General features: G+C 37.0%; 1 protein-coding gene across 1 annotated transcript in view; it reads right to left on the bottom strand.

The window, feature by feature from the left end:
• Positions 1-23,887, bottom strand: part of PROS1 (protein S) — a gene marked incomplete at its 3' end in the record, with an annotated part of 67,667 nt that overhangs the window by 20,484 nt on the left and 23,296 nt on the right. The window contains exons 3-8 of the mRNA XM_079705570.1: positions 22,311-22,335; positions 8,133-8,219; positions 6,107-6,229; positions 5,876-6,007; positions 2,825-2,950; positions 80-201 (exon numbers count right to left, since the gene is read on the bottom strand). Coding sequence (XP_079561696.1) covers positions 80-201; positions 2,825-2,950; positions 5,876-6,007; positions 6,107-6,229; positions 8,133-8,219; positions 22,311-22,335 — 615 coding nt within the window. The remainder of the gene's footprint in view (positions 1-79; positions 202-2,824; positions 2,951-5,875; positions 6,008-6,106; positions 6,230-8,132; positions 8,220-22,310; positions 22,336-23,887) is intronic.

Below are 23,887 nucleotides of genomic sequence, written 5' to 3'. Positions count from 1 at the left end.
ATCTCAACTATGTGGAGAAAAGTACCTTGTTCTTTCATTTTAAAAAAGAGATGGGAAGGTTAGCCTTGCAAAATGTTACCTCACAACTCTTCTGATCTTGAGCAAGTTTGAATCCTTTCTTCCCATCACAGTAACAAGAGTAACCTCCAGGGTGATTGACACAAAGTTGAGCACAGATGTTCTCAGAGCATTCGTCCACATCTGGGGTAAAAGAGAACATAAATTTTAATATCTCCTAAATGTTCAATCCCACAGAAGAAGGACTATGTTGATTTTAGTATGAGATAATCAATGATAATAAATCCTTAGTGAAAGAAAATCCTTTGACATCAAATCACATTTATACACTTGCCATGGAAATTTAAGTGAGTTACAAGTGTAATTTCTATTTATTTATATACCTGACCAACAAATTTAATGAATAACTTTCAGTAATTAATAATTAATAAAGATATAACAATTATATTAATTTTATGATTTTGAAGAAAAAAAGACTGAGAGTCTCCACGTAACTGTCACATCTGATCATATGAATTCCATTGACACTACTTCTTAACTCTTTGCTTTGAAGAAAAGGAAGGGAAGGGAAGGGGAGAGGAGGGGAGGAAGAGGGAGGGGAGGATAGGAAGATAGGGAAGGGAAGGGAAGAAAAGATCTCTTTTAATTGAAGGTTAATATAATTGGAGATTAAATGAACATATCAAGAAAATTTCACTTTCCATAATGCAATGATTACTGGTGACAATAAATTTAAGGACATATATTTATTTCTTATGTAAAAACATAAAAAACAAAAAAACAAAAAACCTCACTGTGCTATTACCTCCCATACTGTGAAATCTTCTATATGGTCCCTGTTCCTACTCCATATTTTAAGAAAATCATTCGTGAAAAGCTGTAATAAGATACTTCAACTAAAGTACACTTCAGAGCTACCTATGATCCTTGACCTTTTTGATGAATACACCCTGTGATCTTTGAAAATTCCCAAACTCAAATACTATTATAGCATATAAGTTCTCCCTTAAAATAGACCCCCCAAATTAGTTAACCCTCAGTACCATAAAAATTGAATAGTATAACTAGAGTAATAAAGTATTATATATTTATATAAATATATTTATATTTTCACATTTATATATTTTTTTAAAAATCTGTCATTCATTGAATATAACTACAATATTGATGATGAAGTTGGCTAATAATAAGTCTGCAAATGCTTAGGGCTTACTACAGTAATTTCCACCTGGAGTGGTGGGAGAGTAGAAATGGTGGGTTGGGAGGATAATTTTCAGTGAGTGCATAAGGATATAACACATCAAAATCTCAAAAGGAGTACAAATAGTTGAAAAAAAAACGATTCTAAGATTATTATCAATTTAGGCAAACTCATAGAGACAGAAGTAGTTGGAGGTTATCAGGGGCTGGGAAAGGGAGGAGGGGGAATTTATTGCTTAACAGTTACAGAGTTCTGTTTGGAAAAGTTTTGGAACAGATATGGTAATGGCTGCATAACTGTGTGAATGTAATTAATGCCCCTGAATTGTACACTTAAAAATGGTTAAAGGGCACATCTTATATATACATTTTGCCACAATAGAAAAATTATTGATTTGATTAGTTTTAGTCATGGTATTAAATTCATTTTGAAATTTTAAAAAATTCAAAGGAGGATATGAGATAATTTATATATATCCACACTTAAAAAAAAAAATCTCTCTAACACAGTGGTCCCCAACCTTTTTGGCACCAGGGACTGGTTTTGTGGAAGACAATTTTTCCACGGACGGTGGGGGGATGGTTCAGGAGGTAATGTGAGTGATGGGGGGCGACGGGGAGCGGCAGATGGAGCTTCACTTGCTCATCCGCCCCTCACCTCCTGCTCTGTGGCCTGTTCCTAACAGGTCGTGGACCGGTGTAGGCCCGGCCGTTCGGGACTCCTGCTCTAACACATCTAAGCTACCTGAGGCACACATGACAGCACCACTGGAGCCAAATGAAGTAATCATAAGCTCCAAGGGGTTCTCCCAAAACCACAGGCACTGACATTACTAATCAGTACTTCTCAAGGTTTTAGAGCTTGGTTATCATTTGGTTATGAAGAGATTTTCTTTTACATGTATTTAAGTATAATAGAACTAGGTCATTTACTATTTTACAATAAAAGGCACACTGATATATTCACAGAAAATCATTGAAAAGCTTGGTATAAAACCGAAGGTTTCTAACCACCCTTGTTGTAACACCCACGTGATTTTTAAATTTGCCTTTCTTTTTGTGCATGTGTTCTTCCTACGAGCTTGAAGTTCTTTTTATCTTTGAATATTATAAAATGTGTTTTTTCCCTGGTGGCGCAGTGGTTAAGAATCCGCCTGCCAGTGTACAGGACACGGGTTCGATCCCTGGTCCGGGAAGATCCCACAAGCCAGAGCAACTAAGCCCGTCCACCACAAGTACTGAGCCTGCGCCCTAGAGCCCATGAGCCACAACTACTGAAGCCCGCATGCCTAGAGCCCGTGCTCTGCAACAAGAGAAGCCACCGCAGTGAGAAGCCCGCACACGGCAATGAAGAGTAGCCCCCGCTTGCTGCAACTAGAGAAAAGCCCGTGCACAGCAACGAAGACCCAATGCAGCCAAAAGTAAATAAATAAATAAATAATTTTAAAAATGTGTTCTTTTGCTTCTATCATATATGGGAGGTCTCCAATTCATATACAGCGTAGAGGGCCAATCAGATTGCATACTACTAAAGAACCAATGCTTCTCATATCAAATCAGCATGCAAACACCCTCTTCACCACCAATGACACCACCAGAACTTTACCTTCACAAGACTTTGATATGGGATTGTATCTGTAGCCTTCACTGCATTCACATTCAAAGTCTCCTGGGATGTTCTTGCACACAGCTGTGCCACAAATGCTTGGCTTCACAGAGCATTCATCCACATCTATAAATGAAACCAGTATATTAAAAAACATTTTTCCCATACCAGAAGATACTAGCAAAGACCCTTTGATTTGTGTTTCCTGGATCTAGTTTAATATATCTAATGAGACAACAAAGTGGCCTGGGAATAGCAAAATATTAAATCTATCATCATATATTAGTTCACTAAATATGATTTCTTTATACAAATACATAGGGAATTTGATTGATGGTTGCTATTTCCTTTGTAGTCACGTAAAAGAAAAAAAAAGTGCTTTTTTTTCTTATCTACCAGGATACAGTATGAAAATAAATGGAAGAAGAGACTCATCATATTCTTAATATGTATTCTTAAATACATGTTTCTGAAATATGGTCTTAACAGCATATTTACTCTGCATTATCACAAATATAAAAAATAAAAATGAGATGGCTCATCAGTCTTGTACCTTTCCTTTGGAAATGGACAATAGCTAAATCTGCATACTATTATTGTGGCTTAAAGTATTCAAGAGTGATTCAAATATAAAATGGGATTGGGTAAGGTGTTAAAGTATTTATAAAGTGCAGCTAATTCAGCGTAAATTTTAGTGTTAAATTACTATTCCAGAAATTTCAGATGCATTTATTATATTACATAGTAGAGTAGGAGACCAAGTATTGATTGCAACTAGTTACTGAATAAGCACCTGTGAGAAAAACAAAACAAGTGACAGAAATAGTTCAATAGAAGTGTAATTATTAGTGAACTCTTTTCATTTGTACTCTCTGAGGAAAGGTGAGCTCAGAATGAAAAATATATTTTCTACTCTAAAAAGTTGATATTGATAATTTAATTTTTCCACAGACTAATAGCCAAATTTTCAGACATTTCTCTATTTAAAATGACCTGCACAAAAATAAATGAATCAATCCCTTGTGGTAAGGGAATTTTTCTGTATGTTGATTGTATTGGTGACAATATCCTGGGTGTTATAAGGTACTATAGTTTTGTAAGATTTTACTATCGGGAGAAATTGGGGAAAGGGTACATGGGATCTCTTTTTATTATTTCTTACAACTGCATGTGAATCTACAATTACTTCAAAAATACTTACTTTTCTAAAAAGAGCTATAAAATCCATATTTTCAACAGAAAGTAAAAACATATGACTAAATTTATTTGGTTTGAGGCATATTACAAGGACTCATTTAAATCATATGAGTGTCGGTTATAGCACGTACATTTTATGACTCTACACTGACATCTAATGTCTGATGAAAAGTTTTATTCTTGCATTTTTGCACATTTACTGGCAGCTTAATCCCAGCCATATCCACATTTTAGCAAAGGCCCTATTGTAACAGTTGTATACATATTCTTCTTCTAGGTCTGTATTTTATTACTTAGGTATCATGGATAAAAGACTATGTAAATGAAGAACACAAGAACATACATTCTGATCATCAGAGACACTCATTTATAAAAGAACTTTTTGTTAAGGTGTATTAACTCAATGGATAAGGATTAAATTCCTATTAATTAAAAATATAAATCGCAAATTCTTTAGCAGTATAGACTATTCAAGTATTTAGATGTAGAAGTTTTAATGGGTATTATTTGCTTGTGGAATGTATATGGTATCCCTTCATTATAATGGTTTTCTATAACTGGTGTTTTAATGATATTGATATTCTAAATCTCTAACCTCAAACACCTTCAAGTAGGCAAACAAGAAAGATATATAATCTGAAATTGGATAACTGCTCATAATAAATCGTTAGCTTATACAGTTCACCTTAGAGTCACTCATTTGCACTTTAAATGATATTATAGTAAACTATGCTAGACTAAACACTACAATGCAGTGAGGGACAGACCACTCCTTGAATATGAATTCAATGTAAGGATTTACCAAAGCAGATATGAATAGAGTTGAAAAAGAAAACTTGACATTTTAACTTACTAAATTTTTTTACTTCATCACCAAAAGAGGAGAAGTGGGGGGAGAAAGAAAAAGAGAGGGGGGAGAAGGAGGACGACAGGGAGGAAGGGAAGAAGGAAGAAAAGGAAGGAAAGAAGGAAGAAAGGAAGGGAAGGAGGAAAGGAGAGAAGAAAGAATAACTTGCTCCCATTTTCTAAAGGCAAAATTTAACTCCAGGCTGGAGAATTTCATTTTTAGTCATCCACGTACCTAGCACTTATATTTGAAGATTTAGTAAAGGTAGTTAAAGCAGTCTAATGGAAAAGACATTATGCAGAAAAAAGAAAGGTAAAATTTGGGGGAAAGAGAAGCATAATTAAAAAAAAAACAAATACAGTAGTAAAATGACTTAAAAAGCTAAACTAACTGACTGGAATTATTTAAGTCTGAAATTACAAAAGAAAAAAAAGTTATGACCAGTGATGTGATCTTAGATGTATAAAGAGAAGGAAAACCAGAGTTTCGTCTTTTTCAAAATCACAACAGGAAATGAGGTGCAAGATGAAGGGTTTATATTGGAAATTAGAAAGGTATTTCTGACAAGAAAATATAAAATACAGTGAAAGAAGTTATTAAGGATTGTGGTGATTTATTTGTAAACCGTTTATCTTATCGGAATAAAGGATATAATATTATAGTGTCTGGAAGAAAAAGGATAAACAACGATTTCACAAAGACTGTAGTATGCAAGGACTTGCATTTTATCACCATATAATGAAATTCTTCATTAAAACACGTGCATGTACACACATGTACACACAATAAGAAGACAACAAAATACTCTGTGAATAAAAAAATACTCTATAAACAATAAACCAAAGGCAGTCCCATAGTATCACAAGGTTTCAAGGTAGATAATAATGTATACTTATTACAAGCACTCACCACCTACGAGTTTTCCAAGAATTTCCTGGGGAAATTCCTCTAACTGAATTTTGCTCTCACATAGTAAATACCTTTTTAGTCTACCTTCTTACTCTTACCTTTGCAGTCCTTTTTATTTGAAAGCATAACAAAACCACTTTTACAGGAACAGTGGTAACTTCCAGGTGTATTATCACAGATCTGGCTACAACCTCCATTTACATTTGAAGGACCTTTGCATTCATTTATATCTAAAAAGGAGGAAATAAGTTACTTTTAAAGTAATAAAACCTTCAGAGAACTTTTCAGGAGGCCAATCCAGATGAGCCAGCTGGCTTTATTATACATACCAAATTCACACTTCTCTCCTTGCCAACCTGATTTACAAATGCAAGTGAAGGTAGCTTGGCCATCTTTGCAGGACATATATCCATCTTCATTGCATGGCAGAGGATTACACTGGTCTGAAATGGCTGAAGGAAATATATATCTATTTAATTTTTACCACATGCCATGGTAAAATAGAATTATACGCCCTTTAATAGAATCCTGTGCACAAAGCTTATGGTCAATGGAAAAATATTACAACTCATTCCTTCAAATACTTTTTCATTAAGAAAAGTAGATCCATTAGACAAATCTTTATAATTATTTTGTAAAAGGGAACTGCTTTTATATTTGCAAATATATACAGTACTTTATAACTGTAATTTAATATTCTTTTCATATATTACCTTATTTGATCCTTAAAACAATTCCATGAGGTAGGCAGAGCAATAAAACTACTCAATATCAACAGAAATAGTGTAGTATCAATAGAAAAATTTGGAACTTCCAAATTGGGCTAAGATAGAATAACAGGGACCAGATTTATTCTCCTGCTTTAAATAAATAGAATTCTAGTCAAATGGTTTTCAGACATTGGGCAACAGGTAGCAGAATACTGTGATTCCTAAGGAGGGACATTTTCTTCATAAAATGTCACAGCACTTTATCACTATCTTAAATGATATGCCCATTTGTGTCTTGACTTATTTGTGGTCACTCTCACCTCACTAGACACTGCAACGGTCCCTGGCTCCTGCATGCTTCCACACCTGTTTCTCCAGCCTTCCTAGCTCATCTGCAAGTTCCTTCCACCCTTCCTTTACATTCTCCTTTGCTTATGTTAGCAAAGCAAACTGTTACTTGCAAACAAAAAAATTTTTTAATCTAATTAAAACCTAATTACTGAAATTTTCAAAAAAGTCCTCATAAAATCAAATTTTTTGAAAATTAGGTATTAGTTAAAATGACAGAAAACAGGTTAATCAGGAAATTAACAAATTATTTTTCTGTCCTTTGGTAAATAAAAAAAATAAAGTATGAATTAAATAGACACATTTAGGCAAACTGTTTTACTTGCGTAGTTACAACTAATTTTGAATTATAGAAAATGCACATGAATGAATATCTCAATAATGCCAGTGCTGCATGTAAAATATTCACTGGACAAACATCACAATTTATAAGTCGCAATTTCACCTTTTTCTCTCTGACTCTAAGTCAGGAAATTGATAAACTAGAGACAAGTAATCTATGAGAATTATCACTAGGCCTTATGTGAACTTCAGGGGGAAAAGGCTAACCTGATATCACAAGATTTTCCACATTTATATCGTTGATGCCAAAAGTCAGAAAAATAAACGTGGTTCCACTTTGACCTATTAATCAACTGTAACATTTGGTCATAAGTACATGATTATGCAACAACAGCCAAATTAAAGCTCTTGGGAATAAAATTCTGAAGTCAATGACCTAAAGTTTGGCAAACAAGGAACACTTCAATTTAAACATTAGGTGGAAAATTCATTTTAAGTAAAACAGCAGCATTTACTTCTAAAAAACATTCCTTCAGGGAGTTCCTTGGCAGTCCAGTGGTTAGGACTCAGCGCTTTCACTGCTGTGGCCCGGGTTCAATCTCTAGTGGGGAAACTAAGAGCCCACAAGCCACACAATGTGGTCAAAAAGAAAAAAAAAGAAAAAAAATTCATCTTTCGTGTACATTGCTGTACACATACATACATATATATATGATACTTCAATAAAAAGTTTAAACTAAATAAATAATAAACAAATAAATAAATACTGAAAGAAATAATTATTTGGCCAATTTGATCCAGTGTTAGAGTCATGTGGCATGGCCAAAAAAATAAAAATAAAAAAAATAAAAAACATTCCTTCAAATGCATTTTGAGAATACCTCCTTGCTGGGCCTTGCAGTCCTTCAAGGGCTCATTTGTTGATTTTTAAACATTAGTTATATTTATATGGGGGTAATTTACTTGCAGGTTTTTGTTTTGTTTTGTTTTTTAAACTGATGGTAGAGGTGTTTACCATTGACACAGCTCCTTAGGTCAGGGTAAGCATTAGTTGACAGACGAGCAGCAGTGAATAATCCAGCTCGGAAGGAGCCAAGACAACCTGTAAACACAAACAAGTGTAATCTTAGAGCAGACACACTTACTTGATCTGAAATCATGGTAGAAATTATCCAAAGTGGTAGAATATTTATGCTTCTGTAGATTTACATGATTCAGCATTCAAAATGTCAATCCTAAATGTTTCCATCCACCTTTTTGAAAAATTAAAAGTCTACAAGCAAGATTGCAATAAACACAGAATCATGAAAAATAGATTTATAGAGGCTTCTCTTTGGAAAAGAACCTTAAAGCCAGAAGTGAAAAATATCTTGAATTAGTAGGGAAATTTATTGCCACATAAATCTATGTTCTTAATTCTGTAGCAGAGACCTAAAGTCACCCTCAAATCTATAGACCAGAGCCTAATTTAGAAATTGTCTATAATTAAGTCAGTAGAATAAGTCAGTGTTTCTGGTTGCCTTAGGCAACTTCCAATACTTCCAGTGTTGCATAGAGACTAACAAAATAATATTTGTATAATGCCTCAGTATTACAAAGCAGGTTTACTTTATTCATTTTATTTCTTACTAGAACTCTGTGAAATTAGATATAGCAATCTGGCAGAAATAACAGCTGAAATAATAGAGATAAAATATGTACAGACTTTAAATTAACCAGGTGTCATTTAGTGCCAACAACATAACATTTCTTAATAGCCACTGAAGACATTATATGTATCAGTTCATTGGACAGATAGTAACCAACTCACTAAAAAGGTGGTCTTTTGGTTATCTTTTGCTGAGTAACAAACAACTCCCGAAATTAGTGGCTTAAAATAATCATTCTATTTTGCTCATGATCCGTGGATCAAATTTTTAGAAAGGGTTTAGTTAAGCTGTTTGTCTCTGCTGCACATGGGATCAGCCAGGGTGGCTGGGTCTGGAAGATCCACCTCCTGGATGGTTTTTCACTCATATGTCTGACAGCTCAGGTTCCTTAGCATCTCTATCTCCACACGGTATGCCATGCTTCAGGGCTTCTCCATGTGGTTGAGTTTCCCTGAGTATGCAGTCCTAAAGTGGCACTGCTTTCATGGTACCTAGCTTGCAAGAGGAAGAAGGCGGAAGCTGCCAGGCCAGTTAAGAGGCATTGTATCACTTGCACCATAGTCTACTGATCAAAGCAGTCTCCAGGTCCACCCTGATTTGGAGGATGGAAAAAAGGATAGATTCCACATAGTGATGGGGAAGTGGCAAGATGACATTGCAGAAGAGTATGTGAGATGGGAGATATTTTTGCAGCCACCTTTGGAGAGTGCAGTTTATCACAGATGGGTTTAAAGGCTCATTTGAAGTCAGTGTGTATATTCCTTTCCAATTGCTTTTGTGACAAATCAACACAATCTTAGTGGCCTAAAATAACACAGATTTATTATCTTACAGTTACATGGATCAGAGGTCTAAAATTAAGGTGTTGTTAGGGCTGCATTCCTTCTAGGAACTCCAAGGGAGAATCTATTTCCTCAGTTTTTTCAGCTTCTACAAGCCACCTGCATTCCTTGGCTCATGGCCCCATCCTCATATCACTCTCAACTCTTGCTTCATTGTCATATATCCTACTACCAACTCTGACCTCTTGCCTCTCTTGTTTAAGAACATTTGTGACTACATTGGAACCACCCAGATAATACAGAATAATGTCTCCATCTCAAGATCCTTAACTTAATCTTCAAAGACAACATTTAAGGTAACATTAGAGGTTCTAAGGACAGGACATGAACATCTTTAGGGGGTCATTATTTAGCCTACCAAAGTAGGTTATAATATTTTCCCATAGAAACAATACTTTACATCATCGTGGTCTTTCTGGAGGCCCAGTGAGACCTAGGCAATCTTAAGTCTTGAGTATTCTTTCCCTGAATTCATTTGTCCCTCCTCTTGAATCACCCACTCCCAGAATTATCTTATTCTAGTGTGAACATTCCATTAGGATTCTCATTTGTAAGAAAGCCTCATTTTGCACTTCTGGACAAATCTGACAGCTAAAATTTGAAACCCTTAAGCTAGAGGTTCAGGTGAAATGACTTCATATGGTGATTAGGACCCCAGGCCAGATTACAAAGTAGGTTTAACCCATAAAGCACCTTATATATGAGTCCATACTAATATATGTGATAATGTTTTTTTGGAAACCTGCAATTAGAATTACAGTGGGAAGAGCAAGTTGCATGGCTACTCCAAAGTAGTGCAATCCTGATCCCTTACCTTCCCACTTCTCTTTCTTGCTGCCCAACAGGAATGGAGGAAGTTGGAGAGAATGAGTAGGAAAGTGAGAGTTGGAGAGAGATTGCCTTAGCTTTTGTAGCCTGAAGCAGAAGCTCTCCTAAGAAACGGAATTAAAAATAGAAACTTGGCCCATCAGGGAGGAAAGCCTAAGAAAGAGGCACCTTCAGGAGAGGTTCCAGTGGTCAGGACAGAACATCCTAGAAAGAAATCTTGACTCTTGACTACAACAGTTCCTATATCCATATTATTATATGATCATGTTTTGTAACTTTGTATTATTATATTTTATTTTATAATCTTTATTTTATGATTATAAATCCAATCTATGTTGGGTTTATAGTATTTCCCCCTTTTGTCCTACACTTTTTGTTTTGGCATTTCTTCTTTCCCTTTTTTTCTTTTTCCTTGATTATTCTTGCCAGAGGTCAGTCTAACTTACTTTCCTTACTTTACCTTTTCAAAGAATGAGATTTTCTTTTGTTAATCTTCTGTTTTCCATTTAACTTATGTCTATCTCTACTTTTGTTATTTCCTTATTTTTTGTTACTCCGGGCTTGCTCTGTTGTACTTTTAAAAATTTGCTTGATTTGAATGCTTAGGTTCTTTTTTAACTATCCAATCTCTCCTCTTACTGCTGCCTCAGCAGTCAGAACCGCAGGTCCCCATACTAGGTCAAACAGCCTTCAGTCTATCCTTGGGTTTCTCACATTTCTTGTTGTTTTCATTTTATTTTGTTATTATTAGTGCCTGGAATGCTATTGTTTCTCTTGAGATGATTTTAAGAGAAGTCAGCAGTCTGAGCTAATCCACCAATCTGGCAAGAACTAGAAACTAAAAACTATTTCTGATGTTTACATTTTGGCTCAGAATTTAGCATTCTTTCCAAGAAGTTCTTCTCCCATTAATTTAATCATCCATTCTATTGGGTGATATTTTAAAGGCCAACATAGACGGCAGAGTTTATTCCATTTTCTAAGGAAAAGAACACAACTTAAAAACTTATCTTTATATAATGAAATGCAGAGTATTTCTGCCCGAATTCCATGTTTTCAGTGCAGTATATGGATAGACTAATGTGATTTCTGAACACTTACAACTCTAAATCCAAACACTGCCAAAAAGTGTGGGTTAGTATTAGTGGTCTAGTTTCTTGGGTGACCTTATCTCACTGTAAGGAGCTCCCAGCATGAGCTGTGGTAATTAGTAAAATTACTGTTAGGTTTACCAGAGACAAAATTATAAAGGTTCCCCCCAATTAGGACCATTGGTCTACAGGATATACACATCAAAAGACAGAAAGACTTAGAGTATTTCTTTTCTGTTTTCAACAGTGGAATTCATCACATATGCTTGTAACTAAAGACCAAAATATAAAATGTGAATCAAAAAATATATCATAATAAAAGGTATATTTTGGGGGACTTCTCTGGTGGCACAGTGGTTAAGGATCTGACTGCCAATGCAGGGGACCCGGGTTTGATCCCTAGTCTGGGAAGATCCCACATACCGTGGAGCAACTAAGCTCGTGTGCCACAACTACTGAGCCTGCACTCTAGAGCCAGCGAGCCACAACTACTGAGTCTGCGTGCAACAACTACTGAAGCCCATGCACCTAGAGCCTATGCTCTGCAACAAGAGAAGCCACCGCAATGAGAAGCCCGCGCACCGCAACGAAGAGTAGCCCCCGCTCACTGCAACTAGAGAAAGCCCATGTGCAGCGATGAAGACCCAACACAACCAAAAATGAATAAATAAAATAAATAAATATTTTTAAAAGTATATTTTTTGTTTCACTATATAAGTCAATTAATAATAATACTTTACATCTGAAGAAAGTTTGACATAAAAAAATCTATCTACATACATATACTTATTTGATATTCCCAACAGCTCTGAAGTTAGAAAATATAGTTATAGTGTAACTTAAATATAGAACCTGAAAAGTTAAATAAGTTTCCTAAACCGACACAGTAGAAATTTTTATGTCTGAGACTAGAGTCCACATCATATTATTATTTTTTTTTTTTAGGACTTGGCTTTTCTATCATGCTTCTAAATAAGGTAGGCAAATAAAAGAGAAAGTTGGGTAGAAACAGAGGCAGTTGAGAGGAATGGAAGGAAAAAAAGAAAAAGATTTTATCTAACTTTTCCAAAACACATAATGTTGTATTAAAATGTTATTTATGTTTATCCAAATGTACTCTGTGATCAAAGGTATGTTATCTTCCAGAGTGTTGATGCCTGCAGAAACACAGCTTCATTACATGGACCTAAGAAACAAGGATTAATACTATATTTTAATGTAAGCTTATAATTTTAACAGCCAAATATTGTCTATTTTAATTACAAAATATTTAAATTCCTACCTAAAATGGAGACTGAAATAGTCTTGATAGTCTATCTTTTCTTGACTTTAAGAGTATAAACCTTTAATTTTTGCTTTAGAAAGTAAGGAGTTAAAGCATAAGTTTACAAAGAAGGAATGTTTTTCATGGATGTATATCTCAGATATGACAGCTAAAGTTTTTAGAAAATCTTGTTGAATTTTCATATCTAAAGTCATAAATAATATCTCTACACAATTTTTATAGTATCCTCTTTCCAAATTTGAATGAAACTGCTTAAGTCTGTTATTAGCACCTAGAAAAGGGAAGGTAAGGAAAGAAAAGAAAATGGGACTAGAGGAGAAGTTAGGGGAAAAAAATAAAGAGAACTAGCATGACATATTTTACTAAGTGCTTTGAAAATATTACCTCATTTTATTTCTTGCTAGAAACTTATTAGGTAAATTGTTACTATCCATTTGACAAATTGGAAAACTATAACTCATAGAGGTTAAATAATTTTAAGATCTTGCAGGAGATAAATGTTCGATGGGAATTAATAAAAAGAAATTATAATAAGTCAACTGGAAAACACCCAGCAGCCCAAGAACAGAAAAGGGTCATGCTATGGAGTTCTAAAGAGAGATACCATTGAACCAATGTCCTGCAGTTGATGAGAGGGTGAAATGAGAGGCAGTGTATTATAGCTGAGTCTCCTTTACTCCGGATTTGCCACAAAAATAAGATTCACACCATTGTGGACACTCAAAAAAGGGAAGAGAAACCACTTCAGGAACTATGAAAAAGAGCACTTGGTTCAGAAAGGGTCTTCTCCCAATGATGTTGGGCTCTTATCTTGTTAATTGTCCTGAAGGGTAAATGTAAGTACATACCATCAATTCAATGTAAGGCTCCCTAGGAAAGGGGGAAAGGTATATATAGTCCCCTATCTACAGGTGGTCTCTGGGATCTCTGCATGGGTATTCAGAAGTAAAACAAAAACAAAGTGTAATACTGTAAACTATAATTAAACCCTAAAATTTCAAGAGAAATGAGAGTTTAATAGAAATAGTTATTTGCTAAATTATATTAACAACACTAAACTGTATAGTTATTACTGTATATCAGAGTACATTCCTACTTTTTTTTTCAAGGAAGATTTACTTTTCAGTTTTGCAGGACTTGGAGTCTCACGTTGGCTGGCATGAGAGTGGGGTAGAAAGATGCACAGATGGGGACTATTCTGAGCTCAAAGGAGGAGGGAGAGCAAACCTCTGTGGGCTGGACCTATAGAGAATATCATCAGAAAGACATGTACAAATGCTAGTCCACTTTCATTCTTTGGAAATGCTGACAAGTCTCCAAAAAATATTAATAAAATATTTTTATATTTATTTAAAACAAACTGTAGCCTTTTAATTGACATTTAGTTGAAATCATCTAATCTCTTTAGATATGGAAATGCTATCTCACTCCTTTTGCTTTTGTATCCAAAGGCAAAACATGGATGGGATATTGTAGGAAATGAGGAAATGGTGTTGCAAAGTGGGAAGTTGTTAATAATTTCATCAATATTTAAATGATAATTATGTCACAAGCTCTGGAGAGTGTAGAGATCTTTCCTTTCATTAAAAGATAACCCATGGAGCAGAAAGGAAGATGGCGGAAGAGTAAGACGCGGAGATCACGTTCCTCCCCACAGATACATCAGAAATTCATCTACACGTGGAACAACTCCTACAGAACACCTACTGAACGCTGACAGAAGACCTCAGACCCCCCAAAAGGCAAGAAACTCCCCACATGCCTGGGTAGGACAAAAGAAAAAAGAATAAACAGAGACAAAAGGATAGGGACGGGACCTGCACCAGTGGGAGGCAGCCGTGAAGGAGGAAAGGTTTCCACACACTACAAGCCCCTTCGCGGGCGGAGACTGCAGGTGGCGGAGGGGGAAAGCTTCGGAGTAGCGGAGGAGAGCACAGCAACAGGGGTGTGGAGGGCAAAGCGGAGAGATTCCGGCACAGAGGATCGGTGCCCTCAGGCACACAACAGCCCGACAGGCTTGTCTGCTCGGCCACCGGGGCGGGCGGGGCTGGGAGCTGAGGCTCGGGTATCGGGTTTCAGTCGGAGCGCAGGGAGAGGACTGGGGCTGGCGGCAGGAAGAGAGCCTGAAGGGGTTAGTGCACCACGGCTAGGCCGGAGGGAATCCGGGGGAAAAGTCTGGAGCTGCCGAAGAGGCAAGAGACTTTTTCTTCCCTTTTGTTTCCTGGTGTGCGAGGAGAGGGCATTAAGAGAGCTGCTTAAAGAAGCACCAGAGACGGGCGCGAGCCGCGGCTAAAGGCGCGGACCCCGGAGACCGGCGTGGGACGGTGGGGCTACTGCTGCCGCCGCCACAAGGCCTGTGTGCGAGCGCAGGTAACTGTCCACCCCGCCACTGCTGGGGTCCCGGGACCCAGGGACGGCTTTCCCGGGAAAGCGCACGGAGCGCCTCGGTCTGGTGCAACGTCACGCCGGCCTCTGCCGCTGCAGGCCCGCCCCACACTGCGTGCCCCTCCCTCCCCTCTGCCTGAGTGAGCCAGAGCCCCCGAATCAGCGGCTCCTTTAAACCCGTCCTGTCTGAGCGAAAAACGGACGCCCTCCGGCGACCTACGCGCAGAGGCGGGGCCAGGTCCAAGGCTGAGACCCGGGAGCTGTGAGAGCAGAGAAGAGACAGGGAAATCTCTGTGCAGCCTCGGAGGCAGCGGATTAAAGCTCCACGGTCCACTTGATGTGCCCTGCATCTGTGGAGTGCATGAATGGACAGCGAATCATCCCAAATTGAGGAAGTGGACTTTGAGGACAAAATTTAAGGCTTTTCCCCCTTTTCCTCTTTTTACAACGAATTATCCCAAATTAAGGAGGTGGACTTTGAGAGCAAGATTTCAGACTTTTCCCCCTTTTCCCCCTTTTCCTCCAATTGAGGAGGTGGACTTTGAGAGCAAGATTTTCGATTTTTCCCCCTGCTCTCTTTTTCTGAATGTGTATGTGTATGCTTCTGTGTGAGATTTTCTCTGTATAGCTTTGTTTCCACCATATATCTCAGGGTTCTATCTGTCCGTTTTTTTTTTCAATAATTACTTTTTAATTTTAATAACGCTACTATATTTTATACTTTATTCTATTTTACTTTACCTGCTCTTTCTTTTTTCCTACCTTCCCTTCCTTCCTCCCTCCCTCCGCCCCTCCTTTCCTTCTTTCTCTCTTTCTTTCCTTCCTCCCTCCCTCCCTCCCTTCTTCCTTTCACTCTTTCTTTTTCTTTCCTTCCTCCCTCCCTCCCTCCTGTCTTTCTTTCTTTCTTTCTTTCTTTCCTTCCTCCCTCCCTCCCTCCCTTCTTCCATTCGCTCTTTCTCTTTCCTTCCTCCCTCCCTCCCTCCTTTCTTTCTTTCCTTCTGTCCTTCCTCCCTCCGTCCATCCTTTCTTTCTTTCTTCCTTCCTTCCTTCCTTTATTTCCTTCTTCCTTTCTTTCTCTCTCTCTTTCTTTCTTCTACTAATTCTTTCTTTCAGCTTTTTCTCCCTTTTATTCTGAGCCGGATAGATGAAAGCCTCTTGGTGCTGCAGCCAGGAGTCAGTGCTGTGCCTCTGAAGTGGGAGAGCCAACTTGAGGACACGGGTCCACAAGAGACCTCCCAGCTCCACATAATATCAAGCAGCGAAAATCTCCCAGGGATCTCCATCTCAACACCAGCACCCAGCTTCAGTCAATGACCAGCAAGCTACAGTGCTGGTCACCCTATGCCAAGCAACTAGCAAGGCAGGAACACAACCCCACCCATTAGCAGAGAGGCTGCCTAAAAATATAATAAGGCCACAGGCACCCCAAAACACACCACCAGACATGGACCTGTCCACCAGAAAGACAAGATCGAGCCTCAAACACCAAAACACAGGCACTAGTCCCTCCCACCAGGAAGCCTACACAACCTACTGAAACAACCTTAGCCACTGGGGACAGACACCAAAAACAACGGGAACTACGAATCTGCAGCCTGCAAAAAGGAGACCCCAAACACAGTAACATAAGCAAAATGAGAAGACAGAAAAACACACAGCAGGTGAAGGAGCAAGATAAAAACCTACCAGACCTAACAAATGAAGAGGTAATAGGCAGTCTACCTGAAAAAGAATTCAGAATAATGATAGTAAAGATAATCCAAGATTCTATTTCCAAGATCCAAAATCTTGGAAATAGAATAGACAAAATGCAAGAAACAGTTAACAAGGACCTAGAAGAACTAAAGATGAATCAAGCATCGATTAAAAACACAATAAATGAAATGAAAAATACTCTAGATGGGATCAATAGCAGAATAACTGAGGCAGAAGAACAGATAAGTGAGGTGGAAGATAAAATAGTGGAAATAACTGATGCAGAGCAAAATAAAGAAAAGAGAATGAAAAGAACAGAGGACAGTCTCAGAGACCTCTGGGACAACATTAAACGCACCAACATTTGAATTATAGGGGTTCCAGAAGAAGAAGAGAAAAAGAAAGGGACTGAGAAAATATTTGAAGAGATTATAGTTGAAAACTTCCCTAATATGGGAAAAGAAATAGTTAATCAAGTCCAGGAGGCACAGAGAGTCCCATACAGAATAAATCCAAGGAGAAATACGCCAAGACACATATTAATCAAACTGTCAAAAATTAAACACAAAGAAATCATATTAAAAGCAGCAAGGGAAAAAAAACAAATAACACACAAGGGAATCCCCATCAGGTTAACAGCTGATCTCTCAGCAGAAACTCTACAAGCCAGAAGGGAGTGGCAGGACATAATTAAAGTGATGAAGGAGAGAAACCTGCAACCAAGATTACTCTACCCAGCAAGGATCTCATTCAGATTTGATGGAGAAATTAAAACCTTTACAGACAAGCAAAAGCTGAGAGAGTTCAGCACCACCAAACCAGCTTTACAACAAATGCTAAAGGAACTTCTCTAGGCAAGAAACACAACAGAAGGAATATACCTACAATAACGAACCCAAAGCAATTAAGGAAATGGGAATAGGAACATACATATCAATAATTACCTTAAATGTAAATGGACTAAATGCTCCCACCAAAAGACACAGATTGGCTGAATGGATACAAAACCAAGACGCATATATATGCTGTCTACAAGAGACCCACTTCAGACCTAGAGACACATACAGATTGAAAGTAAGGGGATGGAAAAAGATATTGCATGCAAATGGAAATCAAAAGAAAGCTGGAGTAGCAATTCTTATATCACACAAAATAGACTTTAAAATAAAGACTATTAGAAGAGACAAAGAAGGACACTACATAATGTTCAAGGGATCGATCCAAGAAGAAGATATAACAATTGTAAATATTTATGCACCCAACATAGGAGCACCTCAATACATAAGGCAAATACTAAGAGCCATAAAAGGGGAAATCGACAGTAACACACTCATAGTAGGGGACTTTTACACCCCACTTTCACCAATGGACAGATCATCCAAAATGAAAATAAATAAGGAAACACAAGCTTTAAATGATACATTAAAGAAGATGGACTTAATTGATATTTATAGGACATTCCATCCAAAAACAACAGAATACATATTTTTCTCAAGTGCTCATGGAACATTCTCCAGGATAGATCATATCTTGGGTCACAAATCAAGCCTTGGTAAATTTAAGAAAATTGAAATTGTATCAAGTATCTTTTCCGACCACAATGCTATGAGACTAGACATCAATTACAGGAAAAGATCTGTAAAAAATACAAATACATGGAGGCTAAACAATACACTACTCAATAACGAAGTCATCACTGAAGAAATCAAAGAGGAAATAAAAAAATACCTAGAAACAAATGACAATGGAGACACGACGACCCAAAACCTATGGGATGCAGCAAAAGCAGTTCTAAGGGGGAAGTTTATAGCAATACAATCCCACCTTAAGAAACAGGAAACATCTCGAGTAAACAACCTGACCCTGCACCTAAAGCAATTAGAGAAAGAAGAACAAAAAAACCCCAAAGTTAGCAGAAGGAAAGAAATCATAAAGATCAGATCAGAAATAAATGAAAAAGAAATGAAGGAAACGATAGCAAAGATCAATGAAACCAAAAGCTGGTTCTTTGAGAAGATAAACAAAATTGACAAACCATTAGCCAGACTCATCAAGAAAAAAAGGGAGAAGTCTCAAATCAATAGAATTAGAAATGAAAAAGGAGAAGTAACAACTGACACTGCAGAAATACAAAAGATCATGAGAGATTACTACAAGAAACTCTATGCCAATAAAATGGACAACCTGGAAGAAATAGACAAATTCTTAGAAATGCACAACCTGCCAAGACTGAATCAGGAAGAAATAGAAAATATGAATAGACTAATCACAAGCACTGAAATTGAAACTGTGATTAAAAATCTTCCAACAAACAAAAGCCCAGGATCAGATGGCTTCACAGGCGAATTCTATCAAACATTTAGAGAAGAGCTAACACCCATCCTTCTCAAACTCTTCCAAACAATATCAGAGGAAGGAACACTCCCAAACTCATTCTACGAGGCCACCATCACCTTGATACCAAAACCAGGCAAGGATGTCACAAAGAAAGAAAACTACAGGCCAATATCACTGATGAACATAGATGCAAAATTCTCAACAAAATACTAGCAAACAGAATCCAACAGCACATTAAAAGGATCATACACCATGATCAAGTGGGGTTTATTCCAGGAATGCAAGGATTCTTCAATATACGCAAATCAATCAATGTGATACACCATATTAACAAATTGAAGGAGAAAAACCATATGATCATCTCAATAGATGCAGAGAAAGCTTTCGACAAAATTCAGCACCCATTTATGATAAAAGCCCTGCAGAAAGTAGGCATAGAGGGAACTTTCCTCAACATAATAAAGGCCATATATGACAAACACACAGCCAACATTGTCCTCAATGGTGAAAAACTGAAACCATTTCCACTAAGATCAGGAACAAGACAAGGCTGCCCACTCTCACCACTCTTATTCAACTTAGTTTTGGAAGTTTTAGCCACAGCAATCAGAGAAGAAAAGGAAATAAAAGGAATCCAAATTGGAAAAGAAGAAGTAAAGCTGTCACTGTTTGCAGATGACATGATACTATACATAGAGAATCCTAAAGATGCTACCGAAAAACTACTAGAGCTAATCAATGAATTTGGTAAAGTAGCAGGATACAAAATTAATGCACAGAAATCTCTGGAATTCCTGTACACTAATGATGAAAAATCTGAAAATGAAATCAAGAAAACACTCCCATTTACCATTGCAACAAAAAGAATAAAATATCTAGGAATAAACCTACCTAAGGAGACAAAAGACCTGTATGCAGAAAATTATAAGACACTGATGAAAGAAATTAAAGATGATACAAATAGATGGAGAGATATACCATGCTTCTGGATTGGAAGAATCAATATTGTGAAAATGACTCTACTACCCAAAGCAATCTACAGATTCAATGCAATCCCTATCAAACTACCACTGGCATTTTTCACAGAACTAGAACAAAAAATTTCAAAATTTGTTTGGAAAAAGAAAAGACCCCGAATAGCCAAAGTAATCTTGAGAACGAAAAATGGAGCTGGAGCAATCAGGCTCCCTGACTTCAGACTATACTACAAAGCTACAGTAATCAAGACAGTGTGGTACTGGCACAAAAACAGAAAGATAGATCAATGGAACAGGATAGAAAGCCCAGAGATAAACCCACGCACATATGGTCAACTTATCTTTGATAAAGGAGGCAGGAATGTACAGTGGAGAAAGGACAGCCTCTTCAATAAGTGGTGCTGGGAAAACTGGACAGGGACATGTAAAAGTATGAGATTAGATCATTCCCTAACACCATACACAAAAATAAGCTCAAAATGGATTAAAGACCTAAATGTAAGGCCAGAAACTATCAAACTCCTAGAGGAAAACATAGGCAGAACACTCTATGACATAAATCACAGCAACATCCTTTTGGACCCACCTCCTAGAGAAATGGAAATAAAAACAAAGATAAACCAATGGGACTTAATGAAACTTCAACGCTTTTGCACAGCAAAGGAAACCATAAACAAGACCAAAAGACAACCCTCAGAATGGGAGAAAATATTTGCAAATGAAGCAACTGACAAAGGATTAATCTCCAAAATTTATAAACAGCTCATGCAGCTCAATAGCAAAAAACCAAACAACCCAATCCAAAAATGGGCAGAAGACTTAAATAGGCATTTCTCCAAAGAAGATATACAGACTGCCAACAAACACATGAAAGAATGCTCAACATCATTAATCATTAGAGAAATGCAAATCAAAACTACAATGAGATATCATCTCACACCAGTCAGAATGGCCATCATCAAGAAATCTAGAAACAATAAATGCTGGAGAGGGTGTGGAGAAAAGGGAACACTCTTGCACTGCTGGTGGGAATGTGAATTGGTACAGCCACTATGGAGAACGGTATGGAGGTTCCTTAAAAAACTACAAATAGAACTACCATATGACCCAGCAATCCCACTACTAGGCATATACCCTGAGAAAACCATAATTCAAAAAGAGACATGTACCAAAATGTTCATTGCAGCTCTATTCACAATAGCCCGGAGATGGAAACAACCTAAGTGTCCATCATCGGATGAATGGATAAAGAAGATGTGGCACATATATACAATGGAATATTACTCGGCCATAAAAAGGAACGAAACTGAGCTATTTGTAATGAGGTGGATAGACCCAGAGTCTGTCATACAGAGTGAAGTAAGTCAGAAAGAGAAAGACAAATACTGTATGCTAACACATATATACGGAATTTAAAAAAAAATGTCATGAAGAACCTCGGGGTAAAACGGGAATAAAGACACAGACCTACTTGAGAATGGACTTGAGGATATGGGGAGGGGGAAGGGTAAGCTGTGACAAAGCGAAAGAGAGGCATGGACATATATACACTACCAAATATAAGGTAGATAGATAGTGGGAAGCAGCCGCAGAGCACAGGGAAATCAGCTCGGTGCTTTGTGACCGCCTGGAGGGGTGGGATGGGGAGGGTGGGAGGGAGGGAGATGCATGAGGGAAGGGATGTGGGAACAGATGTATATGTATGACTGATTCACTTTGTTATAAAGCAGAAACTAATAAAAAAAATAAAAAATAAATATAATTAAAAAAAAGATAACCCATGAAGACTCATGTACTTATAGAGAATATTCTGTTACCTAAATATAACTTTGCATCAGCTCAGTGACTCCTTATGAGAAAGACAAAAAAATGAAAAAGACTAAAATTCAAAATGTCACACAGTAATTAAAACAACCATTCCAAATTCATCTACATGACTTTAAATAAAAGAACAGAAAATTTGCATATAGAATGAGACAGATCTTACTCCCGAGGCTAATGAAATTGTACTGGATGGAATATATATGAGTGGAGGGTTGGACTTCATCATATTTAAGTTTTCTTCCATTTCTAAGATTATATGATTGAGGTCCTTTGAACTTACCTAAATATTTTGGATAAAAATATTCCTAGAAAAAAAAGAAAAGAAAAAATATATCTTAGCAAATCTAAATTTTACTATAAAGTTAAAACGATTTTAAAATGTGTTTTTATATTAAAGATGCAATAAATTACATATAACTGTCATTTCCACATTATAGCATTTTTTCTACAGTAAAATATATACCAGGAGTAGATGACTAATAACATTAAGCCATAAGATGCTTAGGCTTAAAGCAATAGTGATCAATTAAATCATGTTTCAAAGGCTTCTAAACTGAAAACAGCCTCCACTGAAGATGTTAAATATGACTATATATGCCCCTTTATGTAAATCTTTTAATTTTTCCATGATGGTTAGATACCCATTTGATACATCTCACATCATGCTGAGTACACACACCAGATTCACTGCTGAATAACAGTAATATAATTTGAATTGAATTAAGGTGGACATTTACCTTTTAGCATCTTATGTACATGTAATACCTTACTTATAAATTGGTTATGTACCAAGAATTTTTCTGTAAATCAGTAATTTGGACTAAGGAAAGCACTTCAGCAAAAGGAGAAAAATGTTAGAAATGATTTCTGATGGTAAGGTTCCCAGGCTAGTTCACAAAAGCCTTCTTAAGCCATAATACATCCAATATGCAGCATTAATAGCATAAGAACTCCTCATGAGAAACCAGTGTTTCTACACAAAATCAACCTCAAGTACAGAACATAACTTTCATCCAGGACACAATTAAAGTCCTCATTCCTTCCTCCTCTCACATATAAACCTACACAACACTTAGCTACTAGTTTATAAGATGAGATCTCCCACTAAGCAATTCAGACATCAGTGTTGTCATCTACAGAACAAAAGCCAGGATATAAACAATGATGAATTGGTTCAAAAGGAGATGATGTAATGGTGAAAGGATTATATTAGGGACAGTGGGGAGACAAGCAATAAGGTGGTGACTGCGAGTGTGGACTAGGGTATGAGGGCTGTGGGCAGGGAGTGTCTGGAGCAGGATAGAAAGTGAGAAGCAATAACAAATGGGTTTTTTTCTTCTTTTATTTCTCCCATTTCTTCCTTACTCTCTCCGTCATCTCTTTCTCTTCTGTCAATAACACAACTGTCAGAATGAGTGGAGGAGAAGAAGCACATAAATGAGTTTATTTTCTTTATTCTTTTCCCTCCCCTCCATATGGCTTCTGTCTCACTCCCCATTTGCTACTCAGAGGCTAAGCTATGAGAACATATTTACAGTGTTAGATATACATGCTCAAGTATTTATGGGTAATATAATCAAATGAAATCTTGAGCATGCAGGCTTGCCTTAAAATGTTCCAGCAAAACAAAACAAAAATTACAGTGGGTGGGGTAGAGAATAGGCAGAACAAGAATGGCAGATTGTTGATAATCATTGAAAGGGAAAGTAGGTATATTGGGATTTATTATATTCTTCTCCCTACTTTGGGATATATTTACAATTTCCATAATAAAAAGAAATTTGTGTATGTGTGTGTGTGTTTATCTGTTTCCTACACAATATGAGTGCACTGTTATATTGTGTGAAAAAAAATATT

The sequence above is a fragment of the Hyperoodon ampullatus genome, assembly GCF_949752795.1.
Source record: "Hyperoodon ampullatus genome assembly, chromosome: 5".
NCBI lineage: Eukaryota > Metazoa > Chordata > Mammalia > Artiodactyla > Ziphiidae > Hyperoodon > Hyperoodon ampullatus.
The sequence above is the reverse complement of the archived record's forward strand: the minus strand, read 5'-3'. Positions and strand labels throughout refer to the sequence as shown.